At 28.1% G+C, this 15,796-nt stretch overlaps 1 protein-coding gene across 2 annotated transcripts in view; it reads left to right on the top strand.

Moving 5' to 3' along the window:
- The window catches only part of LOC111677686 (uncharacterized protein DDB_G0271670), a 42,021-nt gene extending 27,129 nt beyond the window's left edge, over positions 1-14,892 (top strand). Inside the window, exons 3-7 of one of the 2 annotated variants that reach the window (XM_046949485.1) lie at positions 1,729-2,309; positions 9,880-10,102; positions 10,514-10,641; positions 12,365-12,533; positions 13,547-14,892. In XM_046949485.1, coding sequence (XP_046805441.1) covers positions 1,729-2,309; positions 9,880-10,102; positions 10,514-10,641; positions 12,365-12,533; positions 13,547-14,445 — 2,000 coding nt within the window. In that variant the 3' untranslated portion in view covers positions 14,446-14,892. The remainder of the gene's footprint in view (positions 1-1,728; positions 2,310-9,879; positions 10,103-10,513; positions 10,642-12,364; positions 12,534-13,546) is intronic. The other variant, XM_046949486.1, reaches the window with a different exon arrangement.
- Positions 14,893-15,796: the final 904 nt, after the last annotated feature.

Below are 15,796 nucleotides of genomic sequence, written 5' to 3'. Positions count from 1 at the left end.
ATATTTCGAATATATTTTGATCTAGCCAATAGATTGATTTATAGTCTCTAGAGAATAGACTAATCTATAGTTTCCAGAGTAGAAACTGCCATTAGTTTCTACTGATCTGATTTATAAAAAAAATTTTTGTCTCCTGATGGCAGTCTGATTTATTGTCTCATGACTTTAAACTAATTTAAAGTCTAACATCTATAAATATTGCTCTATACTCTCTCAGATATAGTTTGATATGTGGTCTTTCTACGATAGACAGATATAAGGCCACTCGCTTACAGTTTTATCTATAGCCTTCTGACTATAAAGTGGTCTATAGCATCTCTACTGTAAAATATTTTATACTTTTTCGACTATAAATTCAATTTTAAATTTTCGACTTAAAACTTTTCTCTGCTCTCTTGACAATTGTCAGTTCACTACTCTCTCGTTTAAATTTTGATGTCTACTCTCTTGCCTGTATAAGTATCATTCTTTCATCTTTCACTATATTCCTACAATAGGTTGAAATATATAGGTTTTAACAGAAGACAGTTCCCTACTCTCTCTTCTTAATATTGTCTACTCCCTCTCCTGAATACTCTTAGGTTATCATTCACTATATATGACTGTATAACTCTCTGCTATTGCCTGTTCAAAAGACTCTTCTTCAACTATACTAAAGATTCTCAACTTTTAATATAAAATAATTATTGCTCTTAATGTATAAAGCCATTATTAAGTATGTATAAGTAACTTTTATAAAATTATACAATTTAAAATAAAACCTTAAAAATATTAAGTTTTATCAACTAAAATAAAGTACAAATAATTAAAAATTAATCGTGCACTTTTAAAGGGTTGAAAAATTTTGTAAATAAACCCTTTAAAATTAAAAAAAAAAAACAAATTAAAAACCCAAAAGTATGCAAATTATTTTTATTGTGTTTTAAAATTAAATGCATACATGTGTGTGTGTGTGGGCTACTTAATTGCTAAAAATAAAAAAAGTTTTTGACAATGATTTTAAGGTCAAATTAGGAACACATTTTTCTTTAACTAAAACTTTTATACTAAAAAACAAAATTAATCCATAATTTCTAAACCAAACAAAATTTATTTGTTTGCACCATTTTTGTGTAAAAATAATAATTTTTTTTGGCAAAATCTAACAACTTTCTTTGAACTTTTGATGAGTACAATTAAAGTCAAAAGGCAGCTGTAGCAAATAAATATTTCTAATAAATTTAATGGTAAAAAATTATTCTTTCCTTTTTGGCCATAACCTATGTGCAAGTGTATTAAATTGTCCGAGAAAAACAATTTTTGCTATTTTTACGTCTTTAACAATAACTCAGCAATATCAACGTAAGAGTATGAAGGAGAGTGTGTTTTAAGTAGAGATGAATAATAGGAATTGTTTGGGTTCAAAAAATAATAAATGATTGTTGTCTATGACGCTTCTTGGTATAGCTTTAAGGCTGTTCTATACACAGCATTATCTAAAGCATACCTATCAGGGGATAATCTGACGGCTGAGTTTAATATGTTGGCAGGAGAGAGAGATAAAGTAACAATTTTATACACGTGTAGCAAACGCATACAATATATAATTTTTGTCTATAAGGCAGACAATAAAAAACCAACAAAAAAGAAAAAAAGGACGTCCTTTGACATTAGTTTTAATAAATTTGTTAATCTCAAATTCAAATCAATCTTTAATAAAAAAAATTGTTTATTTTTCTTTTCGTTTAGCTTTAGCCGCTCAAAGGGAATCCTTTAAACCCAAAGATACAAATAGCATCAATAACAACAACAACAATAATAATGCAAATGCCATATTCAATGAAATTGGCAGTAGCAGTAGTGCGGGAGGCAGTGTTAATGCTGGAGGTGGTGGTAGTAGTTTAAGTAGCAGCACCGGAAACGGAAATGCTGTCAGCCATAGTAATGCCAATAATATAAGCAACGGAAATTCCAATGTCAACAATAATAACAAAAATATTGGTTCGGGTACTTTAAGCACATCACAAAAAACCACAACGAGTCTAACCACCAGCACATCAACCAGTACCAGCACATCAGCTGCTAATGGTGGCAGTGGTTATGCCACCACCACTTCTACGCACACCACCAGCTCTAGCTCCAGTTCCAGCTCGAGTGGTGGCAGCAGTAGCTCTCACAAAACATCCAGCTCACAACGCAATTCTATAGAACTGCAGGAGACCCAACAGAATGGTCCCTATTTCGATAAGGCTGCTTCAAAGAATGTCACCGCTCTGTTGGGCAAGACAGCGTATTTGAATTGTCGTGTTAAAAATCTAGGCAATAAAACTGTAAGTATCTTTATGACACACCTTTCGCCATAACAATAATCTAAAATATGTTTCTAATTCCCTAATGAACTATTAATTTCTAACATTCATTGTGTATGCCAACACTCTCTAATTAATTCTTATTCACTGATTCATTCATTCATTCACTCACTCACACATATGTGTTTCCTTTTAACAATTGTTAAGAGTCATTGGTTTAAATCAGTTTTTGATTGCTGTAATTAATTTCAAAAGGGAAAACATTTACCATTTACTGTTATTTATACACCTAAACCCCAACAACAAAACAATGTTTTGTAGCTGTGAAGCAATATGTCCGCCTATATGATTAATTAGTTGGACAAATATGGCAACGTTTTCACGTTGTTTTGTTGCCCGGCATTCAAATGACAATTGTTTAGAAAACATTAACTTTTGTATGTATAAGTGTATATACATAGATAGGGTAAGGCATTTCCCGGTAATAGTTTTATATGTACAAAGACAATAATAAACATTTATTTCAAAAGGGTGAGGTTCGGGTTTTTTTTCCTATTTCGTTTAAATGTGTCATAATAAAAGTTTGTGTTAATGATTTAGGAAAACTTTGAAAATTAATGAATAGAATCTAGAAAAGTAATTTATTTATTTGTTTGTATAAAGTAAAATTTTTGTTTGAGGATAATTTTTTTGATAGTGGATTTTTTTTATTTTTTCTTTTAATGTATATTTTATGTATTAGTTATATAGTATGTATATATTTTGTAAATGTCTATATGTTTATTGAAATAAATTGTTTAAAGACCCGACAAAACTTTGGGATCCAAATCTGCTTAAATTTTATAAGGCATGTTTTTGAGAAGTTTCAGTTCATAATGCAAGTATTTAAAAAAAAATATGTACAGAGAAACAACAATAATATTAATATTAGTGTTCTATAGTTGAAACGAAAAGTCGACTTTTCGACAGACGATAGTCGAGTTATCGACTTTTTTGGAACAAAATAGTCGACTTTGACTTTTCGACTTTTTTCGACAAAAAGTCGATTGTTCGATTATTCGAAAGTCGTTTTATAATATTATAATATTGACAGCTATAAGTTTCTTGTTTAATTTATATGTTAAACTCTAACTTTTTTAAAACCTTTTTAAGTGGTAAGTTATCGTTTTGAAATCTGCTCTAAGTCAATAACTGATAGTTAATTTATAACTGAAGAACTACTTAGTCTCATTGCAGAGATTTGTTTGTTTGCCAACTAATCGTTGTCTTTTTCGATAGAGCTTTATTCTATTGGAAAGCTTGAATGTTAAAAGCTTAAGCCAACTGAAAGTTTTAGCAAATGCTATCCTTTATAGTAATGTTTTAGCAAAAGCTTTCCTCAACAAGAAAGCTTTTCTAAAGTTATTCTTTAGAAAAGCTTGCAGTTTTATTGAAAGGCTTTTGCAAAATATTTCTCTGTAGCAATGCTTTAGTGTAAAGTTTCTTATATATTATACATTGAAGCTTCATCGGAAGGTTTCGTATATAGAATATATAAAAGAGAAAACATCAAATGCGAAAATCTTTTAACGAATAAGCTTAAAGCTTTAACAAATACTTTACTTTGTAGAAAAGTTTTTTTTTTTTCTTAAAAAAGAAAGCTTTAACAAAATACTTAAAGAATGTTTGTATAAAACTACATTAAATTTAAGTTTATAACCTCAAATTACTTATCTGTTTAATTGGAAGGTTGCGAGCGTAGAAAATATTAAAGTTTTGCGAAAGGTTTTCTCTTAGGTTTTTAACTTAGATACAAAATCATTTATTTTATATTGAAATCAGAATCGTTTTTCTATTTTTAAATGTTCTTTTATTCATGAATCAGCTTTTTAAAAATTGCATTTATCACTAAAAATTGCATTTTTCACTAAAAATTGCATTTTTCACTAAAAAATGCATTTTCCACTAAAAATTGCATTTTTCACTAAAAATTGCATTTTTCACTAAAAATTGCATTTTTCATTGAAAATTGCATTTTACACTAAAAGTTGCATGTTACACTAAAAAATTGATTTTCTACTATATATATAAATTTTTATTGATATTTGATTTTTTTCTAAAAATTGTAATTTCGATAAAAATTAAATGTTTCATTAAAATTTAGATTAAATTAAATTTATCACTAAAAATCAGATTTCTCGGCAAAATTAAAATTTGTTACGAATAATTTGCTTTTCCATTAAAAATCTAATACAATGTAAGATTTTTAATTAATAAATATATTTCTATTTAATTTTTTTCGTAAATATTTTAAGAATTTTTTCCAATTGTTTTCTTTATATTTGAAAATTGTCATATTCTTGGGCATACATATGAAATAAATCGATTTAATGATTGTATATTTCTAAGAAATCATTTCAAATTCGTTTGATTTTTTAATACTTAATTTAAGCCTTCAATTGAGAAGCCCTTTAACAAATATAAAATTCCCCTCTTTGACAAAGAAAATAAATGCAACATGTTTTAACACTCCAGTTATGTTTTTCTTTTAGTTGTTTTGAAAAGTTACACCTAAACAGACACACACTTACAAACACTTGTAAATATTTTCAAGTGATTTCTAAACAAATGTTTCCAAGTTCACTCATCCATCCATCATATTGTTTTTGGTACTTATGTATGTATGTATGTTGTTTTTTTTTTTTTGAACCGTTGCTGTTGGTATCAGTGGTTGGCACCGATGGGAAGTGGTGGATGATAATATATTCACACATCTACAACTAGAAACACTTACACTTGTGTACACATGCATACACACACAACAGACGTACTTTTAGCTCGTATTAGCTTGACAGGTGATAATTATTCTTTTGTGGAAAAAGTAGAGAAAAATTATAGAAAAACGTTACAACTGTTTCTATGGTTTTGCACAAATGAAAACAATAACAACATCTGCACAAACACTTTCTTTTTCGCTTTTTCTGTCTATATTAATTACACATACATATGTACATATATGTATGTATATTTTGTTAAATGCATAGGTATTAGAGAGTTTTGTTTGTAATACGAAATATTTTTGTTTTAAAAAATAAATTTGCCAATATGTATTTGTATGTATTTAAAACAACAACAACTTCAGAGTTTTACGAGGCGCTGATGTATCCTTTTTTGTTACCTATAACGCTATATGCTTCTTTTAATTGGAACTATTTGTTAATAAAAAAGCATTATAGTCTCCTGAGATATCTTATAAACGTCCCAGTTAAGAAATATTCATTTAACAACAGCATACCGATGGGGTTTGCTTTATTGTTCCGCTTGATCCTGACAATTTCAGTTAAGCAGGAATATATTACAGATATTAGTTTGGATTCATCATCCTGAACTATCGGGAATTATAATTATGATCTTGTGTTTGTAAATATGTATCAAGGCGAGAATATGTATATGTAAGAGTGAGTTTGGCAAAAATACACGTTTTTGGTTTACAACGAAAACAAAATTTTTATTTTCTTCTTGCAAAATTAATAATTTTTTTTAGTTCCATGTGAACAAAATAAAATTGTATCAGCAGTTGTTGTTTTTGTTATATTAACATGGGTCACAGGTGACAGACGAAAAATGTTGTGAAATTAAAAAAAAAAGAAATAAAAACAATTTCATCGCTACAACACGCTTTTTACACATAAACACATTTACTCACTCTCTCGTCTATGTTTACGAGTACTCTCACTCATGAAATGTTATGCTGGTTTATTAAACACTGAAAGAAATTAAATAAGTTTTTTTTTGCCATTATAGTATTTTTGCGGGTGTTTCGTGAAAATTAAATTAGAAAATTTTTTATTATTTGTGTATGTTAGTTATACTGGTACTTTGGCTAGAATTGTAACACATTAATCTTTAACTCTTAAAAATGTTTAGTTTTTTATCTTTTTATTTTCCGAAATTGTTTTAAATTTTTCTTTGAACATCAGTTTTGCTAAATCCGTAGCCAGGTGTATGTTTTATTAATGCCAAATATGGGACTTGATTATATTTTTTTCTAGTTTGTGTGATATAAAATAAGTAACATTTATTTCAGTGTATTTGCAATACACCTGCGACTTGTAGAACATGACAAATATGTTTATGTTGCTCTTAACTACCTTTCCCATACATTGATAAACACCTGCATAAACATTAGAATGGTCCACAAAGTTATTGCTAATAAATTTCAATAACAAAAGTTTGATAAATTCTTTTTTTAATAGATAGATAGATAGATAGATAGATAGATAGATAGATAGATAAATAGATAGATAGATAGATAGATAGATAGATAGATAGATAGATAGATAGATAGATAGATAGATAGATAGATAGATAGATAGATAGATAGATAGATAGATAGACATAGACATAGACAGACACAGACAGACACAGACAGACACAGACAGACACAGACAGACACAGACAGACACAGACAGACACAGACAGACACAGACAGACACAGACAGACACAGACAGACACAGACAGACACAGACAGACACAGACAGACACAGACAGACACAGACAGACACAGACAGACACAGACAGACACAGACAGACACAGACAGACACAGACAGACACAGACAGACACAGACAGACACAGACAGACACAGACAGCCACAGACAGACACAGACAGACCTAGACAGATACAGTCAGACACAGTCAGACACAGACAGATACAGACAGACACAGACTTTTTTCTCAGACAGACACAGACTTTTTTCTCAGACAGATAAGTACGGACACAGACTTTTTTGACTTTCTGCGCAATAGTCCGTTACCGCTTATAATACCGATCTTTATTTTCATTGATAAATAGATAATTCTAACACATACATGCGTATTTATATAATTCATATAATGAGTAAGACAAAATCAATACATGCCACATATTTGTAATAAAGTTTGTTCACATTTACAAACGTTTTTTAAGGTCAAATTAACATTTTCTAAAAAGTAGTGGTAACACGCCCTTTTCTTTAAATATTTAAACAATTTGTACTAATATGCCGGGAAATTGTTATTAAAAATAAACAAAACTTTTAGTAAAAAAACTTTTCTCTACGTTTTCAAAATAAGGACATCCTAATACACTGCAATTCATACATCCTTATACTTAGATGTAAATTTGTATAAGTTTTTTTTTTGTAAATGTTATTTTGTATACATATTTGTAGATTGTTTATTTTGTAAACTTTATTGTTATGTCTTGTTATTTTTGCGTTCGTTTTGTATAAGTATGAGTCAGTGTGTATGTGTTTGTGTGTGTGGCAACGAATAAGTATCTGTGTTTTTATATTTGTATGTTATTAGATCACATTAACTATGCCACACGTGAATACATAAATCTAAAATTGGCATAATTTTTTTTCTTCTTTTGCTGTTTGTTTAGTTGTTATTATAGTATTTTATATAATATTTAAGCATTAACATAAATATATACTTACACACATACATATATACTACCTACATATAGTATATGTAGTTATAGATACATAACAAATAAGTATATTTTTATGTAACTTTATTTTTGCAAAAGAAAGGGGGAGCAAAACTCTTACTTAGATTCCCTAGGTAAAACATTTTGATTTGTAAAGGAATATGTTTGTATGTATGTAGATGTATGTATATGTTGAAGATACACCTAAATAAACTCATTCAAAAGACAAGGGTTATAATGCTTAATGTTTTGGCCTAAGTAGCTGGTGTATACAAAAGTACTCAAAATTTAATTTCATGCTACTTAAAGTTTTTTTTTTGCCTTCCCTCCCTTTAACAAACAAACAACAAATATCTTAAGTTTGCCTTAAGGATAAATCTTATACATAGCTGCCTTTTCTGTTACGTTTTCTTTTTGATAAGTTTTTATTTTTACGTGTTTTTTTTCTTTTTAGATAACTACAAAAGGAACATTTTTAGTCAATCTTCAAGTCAGTTTAGACACATTAGAAACTCAATCTTCTATGCTTCATTTGCAAACACTTGTCAAATCTTTGGTGGCTTCTTTATTACACTTAATACTTTCATTTTTTTGTATTCCATAAAATTTTGCTTTAGAAATTGAAAGTGTTATTGTGTAGCATATTTTAACATATGTTTGAAGGGACAATGTATTCAAATTTTGTTTGTTGGTTTTTTTTGTTTGTGTGGAAAATTTATTTGGAAAAGTTAAAGGAAATCGATTTTTGTTGGTTATTTAAATGTAAATAGAATTGAAATGAAATTAATGTTAATAGGTTTGTCAAATATTTGATTTAAATGTAAATTTAATTTATGCTGGAATAAGAAAAAGAATTAACGCAAAACCAGTGGTACCGTGACTGGTTGCTTGTAAGGAACTATCCATATTTAGACGTTAGTTAATGATTTTATAACAACCTAAACCAATAAGAGTATTATATACTTATGACAGTTTTCTTCAGAAGATCTTTACTTTATGGCCCCGGTTGGGTGTTTTCAAGTCTGTGCTTCAGGATGAATTTGATTCCTACCAACAACTCTGATAACAGATCGTCCAGTAGGTGCTTTAGTGGTCTAGGTCATCTTTTGAAACAATCTAACTAACTTTTTATGAAAAAAATTTAACCAATAAAAATTGTTTCTTGAAACTCTTTAGGTTTAAAAGTTTTCTTTAAAAAATCTTTAACAATGAGAGCTCTTTGAGAAAAAATCTTTAGTTTAAAAAGTTTTCTCTTAAAACTTTTCTGATTGAAAGTTTTCTTTAAAAATTATATTCATCTTCAATTAAAAACGCATTCATCTTCACAAGTCATTTTACAGAAAACTGTTTTCCGAAGAAGGTTTTCTTTGGAAAGTTCTTTACTATTCAAATTTTTCATTAGAAAATCTTCACCAATATTGTTTTCTATAGACAACTCTTCATCAATGAATATTTTAACATCTAGAGAAACTTTTCTTCAAAAAAAGTTTTCTCTCAAAAGCTGTTCACCAGTAAAAGTTTTCTAAAAAAGTCTTCACAGCTGAAAGTCTCCTCTCATCGCATTAATAGTTTTCTTTGTTGAAAAACACTTCATTAATAAATGTTTTCTATAAGAAAATCTTCACCAATGAAAGTTTTCTTTAGAAAACTTTTTATGGATAATAGTTTTCTTTAAAAAAATCCTTACTAAGAAATGTTTTCTATTGAAAACAGTTCAGCAATAAGAGATTTCTATAAAAAGATCCTTACTAATGAAACTGTTTTACAAATACTCTTCGAAAATTAAATATTTATTAAAGTATAACTTTTCAACAATGAAAGTTTGTTATAGAAAGCTCATACCGAAAGTTTTCTATAAAATATCTGTACCAATGAATGATTTCTATTGGAAACTCTTTGTTTTCTGAATGTTTTCGATAAAAACCTCTTCAACAATGATGCTCTTCTATATAAAACTCTTATTCCTTTAGCAAGCTTTAACAATGAAAGCTTTTTATATAGAAAACTCTTTACCCTTAAATTTTTTTCTATAAATTATTTAAAAATAAAAACTTTACTTCACCTCTTGCCTTTTATTAAAATTGAAAATTAAATAAAACTAAAAATATGTAAATTTATTTTGTAAAACTTTTACAGATGCTGCTTCAAGTCTCATGGGTACGACATCGTGATATACATCTATTAACTGTGGGTCGATATACATACACATCAGATCAAAGATTTCGTGCCATACATCAGCCACAAACAGAAGACTGGATATTACAGATAAAGTATCCACAGCATAGAGATTCGGGTATATATGAGTGTCAAGTATCTACTACGCCACACATGAGTCATTATATTCATCTGAATGTTGTGGGTAAGTTAAAAAAATTATTTACTCATTCTCTCTCTCACTCTATCTCTCTTCAGATTGGGAGGGTAGTGAGGAATTTGTAATTGAAGCTTTACCAATTACAATTGCTTTTAATTGTGTGAAGTGTTGCAAATTACAATTACTTGTAATTGTAATTGGAGACTTTAATTACATGTAATTGTAATTAATTACTTCAATTACATGTATTTTTAATTGGTAGATTCAATTAAAAGTAATTTTAATTGGTTACTCATCAAATAGGCATTATAAGTAATTGTAATTGATCATGTAATGAATTACTTTATGCAATCATTACCCTCCATGCCTGTCTCTCTTATACACATTCACTATTTAAAATAAATTTAAAAATTAATAAAATTTTTTATAAATTTTAAATTCCTTTTATCGTTACAGAACCTTCTACGGAAATTATAGGGGCCCCTGATCTTTATATAGAAAGTGGCTCTACTATAAATCTAACCTGCGTTATTTTAAATTCACCCGAACCGCCTGCCTATATATTTTGGAATCATAATAATGCGGTAAGTTGACTCAAAACAAATCTTTCCTCTGTGTCTCTCGTTCCCACTCTTAGCAATTTTCTCTTTTTAGTGTTTATTACTTTTTATTTTAGTCCACATTTTATCTCGCTCCAGTTAGTTCTTCTTGTATGCATGTCTAAAATACAACCTAATCCTTTTTTATCTTTTCTTGTAAATCCTTGAAATGTTTTTTTACTTTTTTCTGTAGTTTGTTTCTTTTTACTTTTTGAATTTCAATGGCTTCTTTAAACCAAGGGATTCTTTATTTTAGTTTTATTTTACTGCATGTGTTTTTTAAGTTTTTCAATGTGATGTGATGATGGTGTGTTATTGTCATTTTAGCAAAAGTGTAGAAATAAATAAAATTTGCAAAAAAAATCCAACGTTTACAAATTGTATAAATTTCGCTCAGTTTGTGCCCACTTGTGATGGTGGTATTGATGTGTAGTTGTACTTTAATAGTTCCGGCATTCTTTTCATCAATTTAATTTTATTTTATGGATTTCCTTTTCTTTTTATTCCTTTTTTCGAGGCGGCACTTTTTTTGCCAAATGTAAGTTTTTAGCCAATTTTTTCGTTTGCCCATTATTATTTGAGAAAACGTAATCCTTTCAGATTTGGGATGTTTCATATTGAGGTGGTCTTATTCCATAAAAAAGAAACTGCAAAATTTTATATAAAAAATTAGCGAGACGATTAAGGAAAAGAAAATTTATCAAAAATGTTTTATAAAGAAAATAATATTTATTTTTCTATAAAAAGAAGAAAATTTATTTTGCAAATTTTCTATGAGAAGAAAAACTATTAAAAATTTTTTATATCAAAAAAACAGAAAAATTATCTAAAGTTTATTTTTAAAGAAAGACAAAATTTTTAACAAAGAGAAAATTTTCAAAAATTTTCTATGAAAAAGTTATCGAAGAAAAATAGTAACAAAAATTTTCTATAAAGAAAATAATATAAGTATGTCGAACATTTTTGGTAAAAAGAGAAATTTTTTGAAAATTGAAAATAATAGAAAATTTAACAATGATTTTGAACAATTCTAAATAGAACTGAACTAGAATAAAAATAGACAAATTTTGCTAGAATTGTCTATTAAAAAACAAAATTTAGCTAAACTTTTCTGTGAAAAGAAACTTTATCTAAAGATAATTAACATTTTTCTGAAAAGTAAAATGTATAAATATTTTATTTTCGGAAAGTTTTCTGCTATTTCTTAAATCCCCCAGTAGTACGAAACTCTATAACTGGAAAAATAATGAAAACATCCTTTAATAAAGATAAATATTTTTCCTTCAAAATGTTCTTATCTTCTATTTAAATATTTATAACTAAAAAGCATTTACCTTTTAGCAAAAGATGTATGAAATTTTTTGTTGTATCTTTTATTTTTGCAATTATTATCAGCTTTTAAGTCTGCTACATCACACTAAACGTACAACGCAAAAACAAAATTATAAATTTTTAAAAATCTATAACTGCAAAATGGTCTATGTAAAATTTAGCAAATTTTTTTTTGCTAAATATGTAAAAGTTTTATATTATATACATATGTATTCTGTAATCAATCGATTGCTAAACTATTTCTAACGATTTCAAAATAATTATAAAATTATATAAAATATAACATAGCTTATTTTTGCATGTAGTTTGATATCTTTAATCTAAAATGTTAAGCTTTCTTTCTCATTTTTTTTCATTTTCTTTGTTATATTTTTAGATTATCAACTATGATTCACCGCGTGGCGGTGTTTCGGTTGTAACAAATAAAGGCGAAACAACGACCTCCTTTCTATTGATCAAATCTGCACGGCCATCAGATTCTGGCCATTATCAATGCAATCCATCGAATGCTAAACCAAAAAGTGTAACGGTTCACGTGCTCAATGGTAAGTATTCAAAAAATGATTGAACACAATGTACATTGAACCAACTGATGGCATACTTACCACTACTTATCAGCATTATGGGTACAATAAAATAACAATGTTTAGTGTCATAAAAAAGTAATGATTTTAAGACACCATAAAAAATTGCAGTATTTCTTTTTTTGGGAAAAACACTTAATGAAATTGCTGTTGACCCAAATACAAGTTTGTATTACAATTATAAAGGGAGATTACTTTGGTTTTACTGTTGCTGTTTCTTTTGTTCAGACTTGATATTATTGATTTATTTTTGTTCTCCTTTTAGAAATATATAGTTCGATTTCGTTTCTTTTTTGGGTTTTTAATAGAATTGTAGTTGGCTGTGGTTACCAGGTTAATCCTATTACTTTGTGATTATTGAAAATTATTATGGGCAAATCAAAAGATTATCATTTACTATTTCACACCTAAAGGACTTAAATGGTATTATAGTCAATTTTATTAAGTTTGTTCTACAACTATAAAGACGAAATCTAATAAATTAAATAAAATAATTACATTTGGATAAATTGTTTTGGGTCCGTAAGAAAACTTAATGAAATTAAAAGATTTTTTATGAAGTAAGAACTCAATTAGAACTAAACTAGAACTGAACTAGAACTGAACTAGAACTGAACTAGAACTGAACTAGAACTGAACTAGAACTGAACTAGAACTGAACTAGAACTGAACTAGAACTGAACTAGAACTGAACTAGAACTGAACTAGAACTGAACTAGAACTGAACTAGAACTGAACTAGAACTGAACTAGAACTGAACTAGAACTGAACTAGAACTGTACTAGAACTGAACTAGAACTGAACTAGAACTGAACTAGAACTGAACTTGAACTGAACTTGAACTGAACTAGAACTAAACTTGAACCGAACTAGAAAGTTATATTTAAATATTTTATTAAATTTAGAAATTCTATAAATATTAAAAAAAACTATGTTTGAGTTGGAGAACAGCAAAAAAGATGTAAATTAAACAGGTGTTTCTCATTCTGTTTCCAGGGGAATTCCCAGCAGCAATGCAGCGCGCGGGACTAGCACTTCATCGAATGTCTCAAAGTCATTATATCTTAGTGTACCTGTTAACGTACTTGTTTACCTTAGCATATGTCAGGCAATACACAAAGCTACCGGCTGTAGTGTGTCGTGGTCTAAAATCGGTGGTCATGTGATAGAAACAACCATACAATTGTTAGGATTTATGCTACTGACACTGATGGCTGGCATTTTCAAACTGTTAAGACAGCAAGCTAAAACAACAACAACAACGTACAGTTATAAAAACAATAAGAAATTTATAACAACAACAGCTGAGGCAGTGGTAGCAACAAAAGTGAATAAAAACAGTAGCAGTATAGATTCAACAACATGTTGTTATTACATGCAATTGCGCGAAAATTATCATATGGCACGTACAGTATTACAATCCACAACTAACACCACCTCCAGCAGCAACAGAATCAACACGAACACTTCAACAACAGCCATTGTTAAATCTACGTGTAAACGTCAATCATTGTCAGCGCCTTCACCATCTCCATCAACGTCGTTTCTATTGTCGTCGTCATCATCATTATCACCAGCATTATCTGCAGCATACACTCTGTCTTTCGCTGTAGATATTTGGTATTACCTATTGTATTCTAAAGAATATAATCTATTTAAAAAAGCAACATCAGCAACAGTTACAACAACAACAATACCAGCAGCAGCATCATCATTTTCATCTACCCCCTGCTTGTTAGACACTTGTTGTATTTCAACTCGCTGCTGTTGCAGTTGTATTTCAACTTCATGTTGTCGTTTAGCTGTTATTAAACGTTTTTCTTCATTTTCCTCAACTACTTCAGCATATTTCTGTGAATCCGATATAAGGTGAGTCCAATCTATGGCCTGTACAATACGATGATGTATGTTTAAATATCCTCGCGCTCCTTTTTATACTAGTATTCTTACTAACTAAATACTAAAACAAAAACTACTAACACTACCAAAATTAAATAAAATTTAAACAACAACATAAAAAGATAAACTAACACTACTACGACTAATATTAAAAAAAAACATCTAAAATATTAATAATAATATTAACAATAATTAAAGAAACTACTGAATCTTAGCTCATATAACAACATACTCGTAAATGTGTATTTCAAGAATCGAAAAAAAACCCAAATTATAAGAAAACTAGGAAATTTATATTAAAAAAAAAAAATTACAGAAAAAACCAAACTGAAAATAGCTTAATCTAAATTGTAATAAATTGTTCTAAATTTAAGTTTAACACCTTGTTTTTGGATGTTTTCTTTTGATACTTAAGGTTAGAGTTCCATTCGTATTTGAAATTCTTGTGATTTTTATGATTTAAGACTTTTTGAAAGTTTTAATATTTATTCATTTTATATTGAAATCTTTTTCTAAAATTTGATTTTGAATAATATTCATATTAAAATATTATTCAAAATCAGTTTAAAAGTTTCAAAAGCTTTTTAGCAATTATAGTTTTTTTGAAAGCTTCTCCTTCTATTAAAACTTTTCTTTTCTTTAGGTTTTGGACAAAATTTTAATATTTAGCTTAAAGCTGAAGCTGAAAACATTTCATCAATGAACTTTTTATATGAAATTCCTCGGCAATGAAAGTTTTTGAGAAAAAGTTTTTACCAATGAAAGTTTTTCAGAAAGATCGCTTTATCAATTAAAGCTTTCGGCAAAAACTTTTGACAATTACTCACATACTCTGTACTAATTAAGGTTTTCCTTAAGAAATATTTCAACGATCAATGAATGTTTTCAATAAAAATGTTTTCAAAAATAAAAGTTTTCAATGAAAAATTTTTACTTATAAACATTTTTATTGAATTCTCTTCACCAATGACTTTTTTTAATACTCTTCACCAGTGTTTTATATAGAAAACTGTTCAACAATTAAAGTTTTTCAATAGAAAACTGTTAGCCAATAAAAGTTTTTAAGAAAATTCTTCTCCAATAAAAGATTTCTTTAGAAAACTCTTCATCAATGAAAGTATTATATAGAAAATTTTTCACGAGAAAAAGTTATCTTAAACTCCTTATAAATAATAGTTTTCTATAGAAAACTCTTCACCAATAAAAGCTTTCTATACATTATCCTTCACCAATGAAACTTCTGTATAAAAAAAAAACTTTTATCGAAAACTCTTCACCAATTAAAGTTTCTATAGAACAGTCTTCACCAATAAAAGTATTCTATA

This window comes from Lucilia cuprina, chromosome 4, assembly GCF_022045245.1.
Source record: "Lucilia cuprina isolate Lc7/37 chromosome 4, ASM2204524v1, whole genome shotgun sequence".
NCBI classification, from domain to species: Eukaryota; Metazoa; Arthropoda; class Insecta; order Diptera; family Calliphoridae; genus Lucilia; species Lucilia cuprina.
Note: the sequence above shows the minus strand (reverse complement) of the source record. Positions and strands in the feature narration are given on the sequence as shown.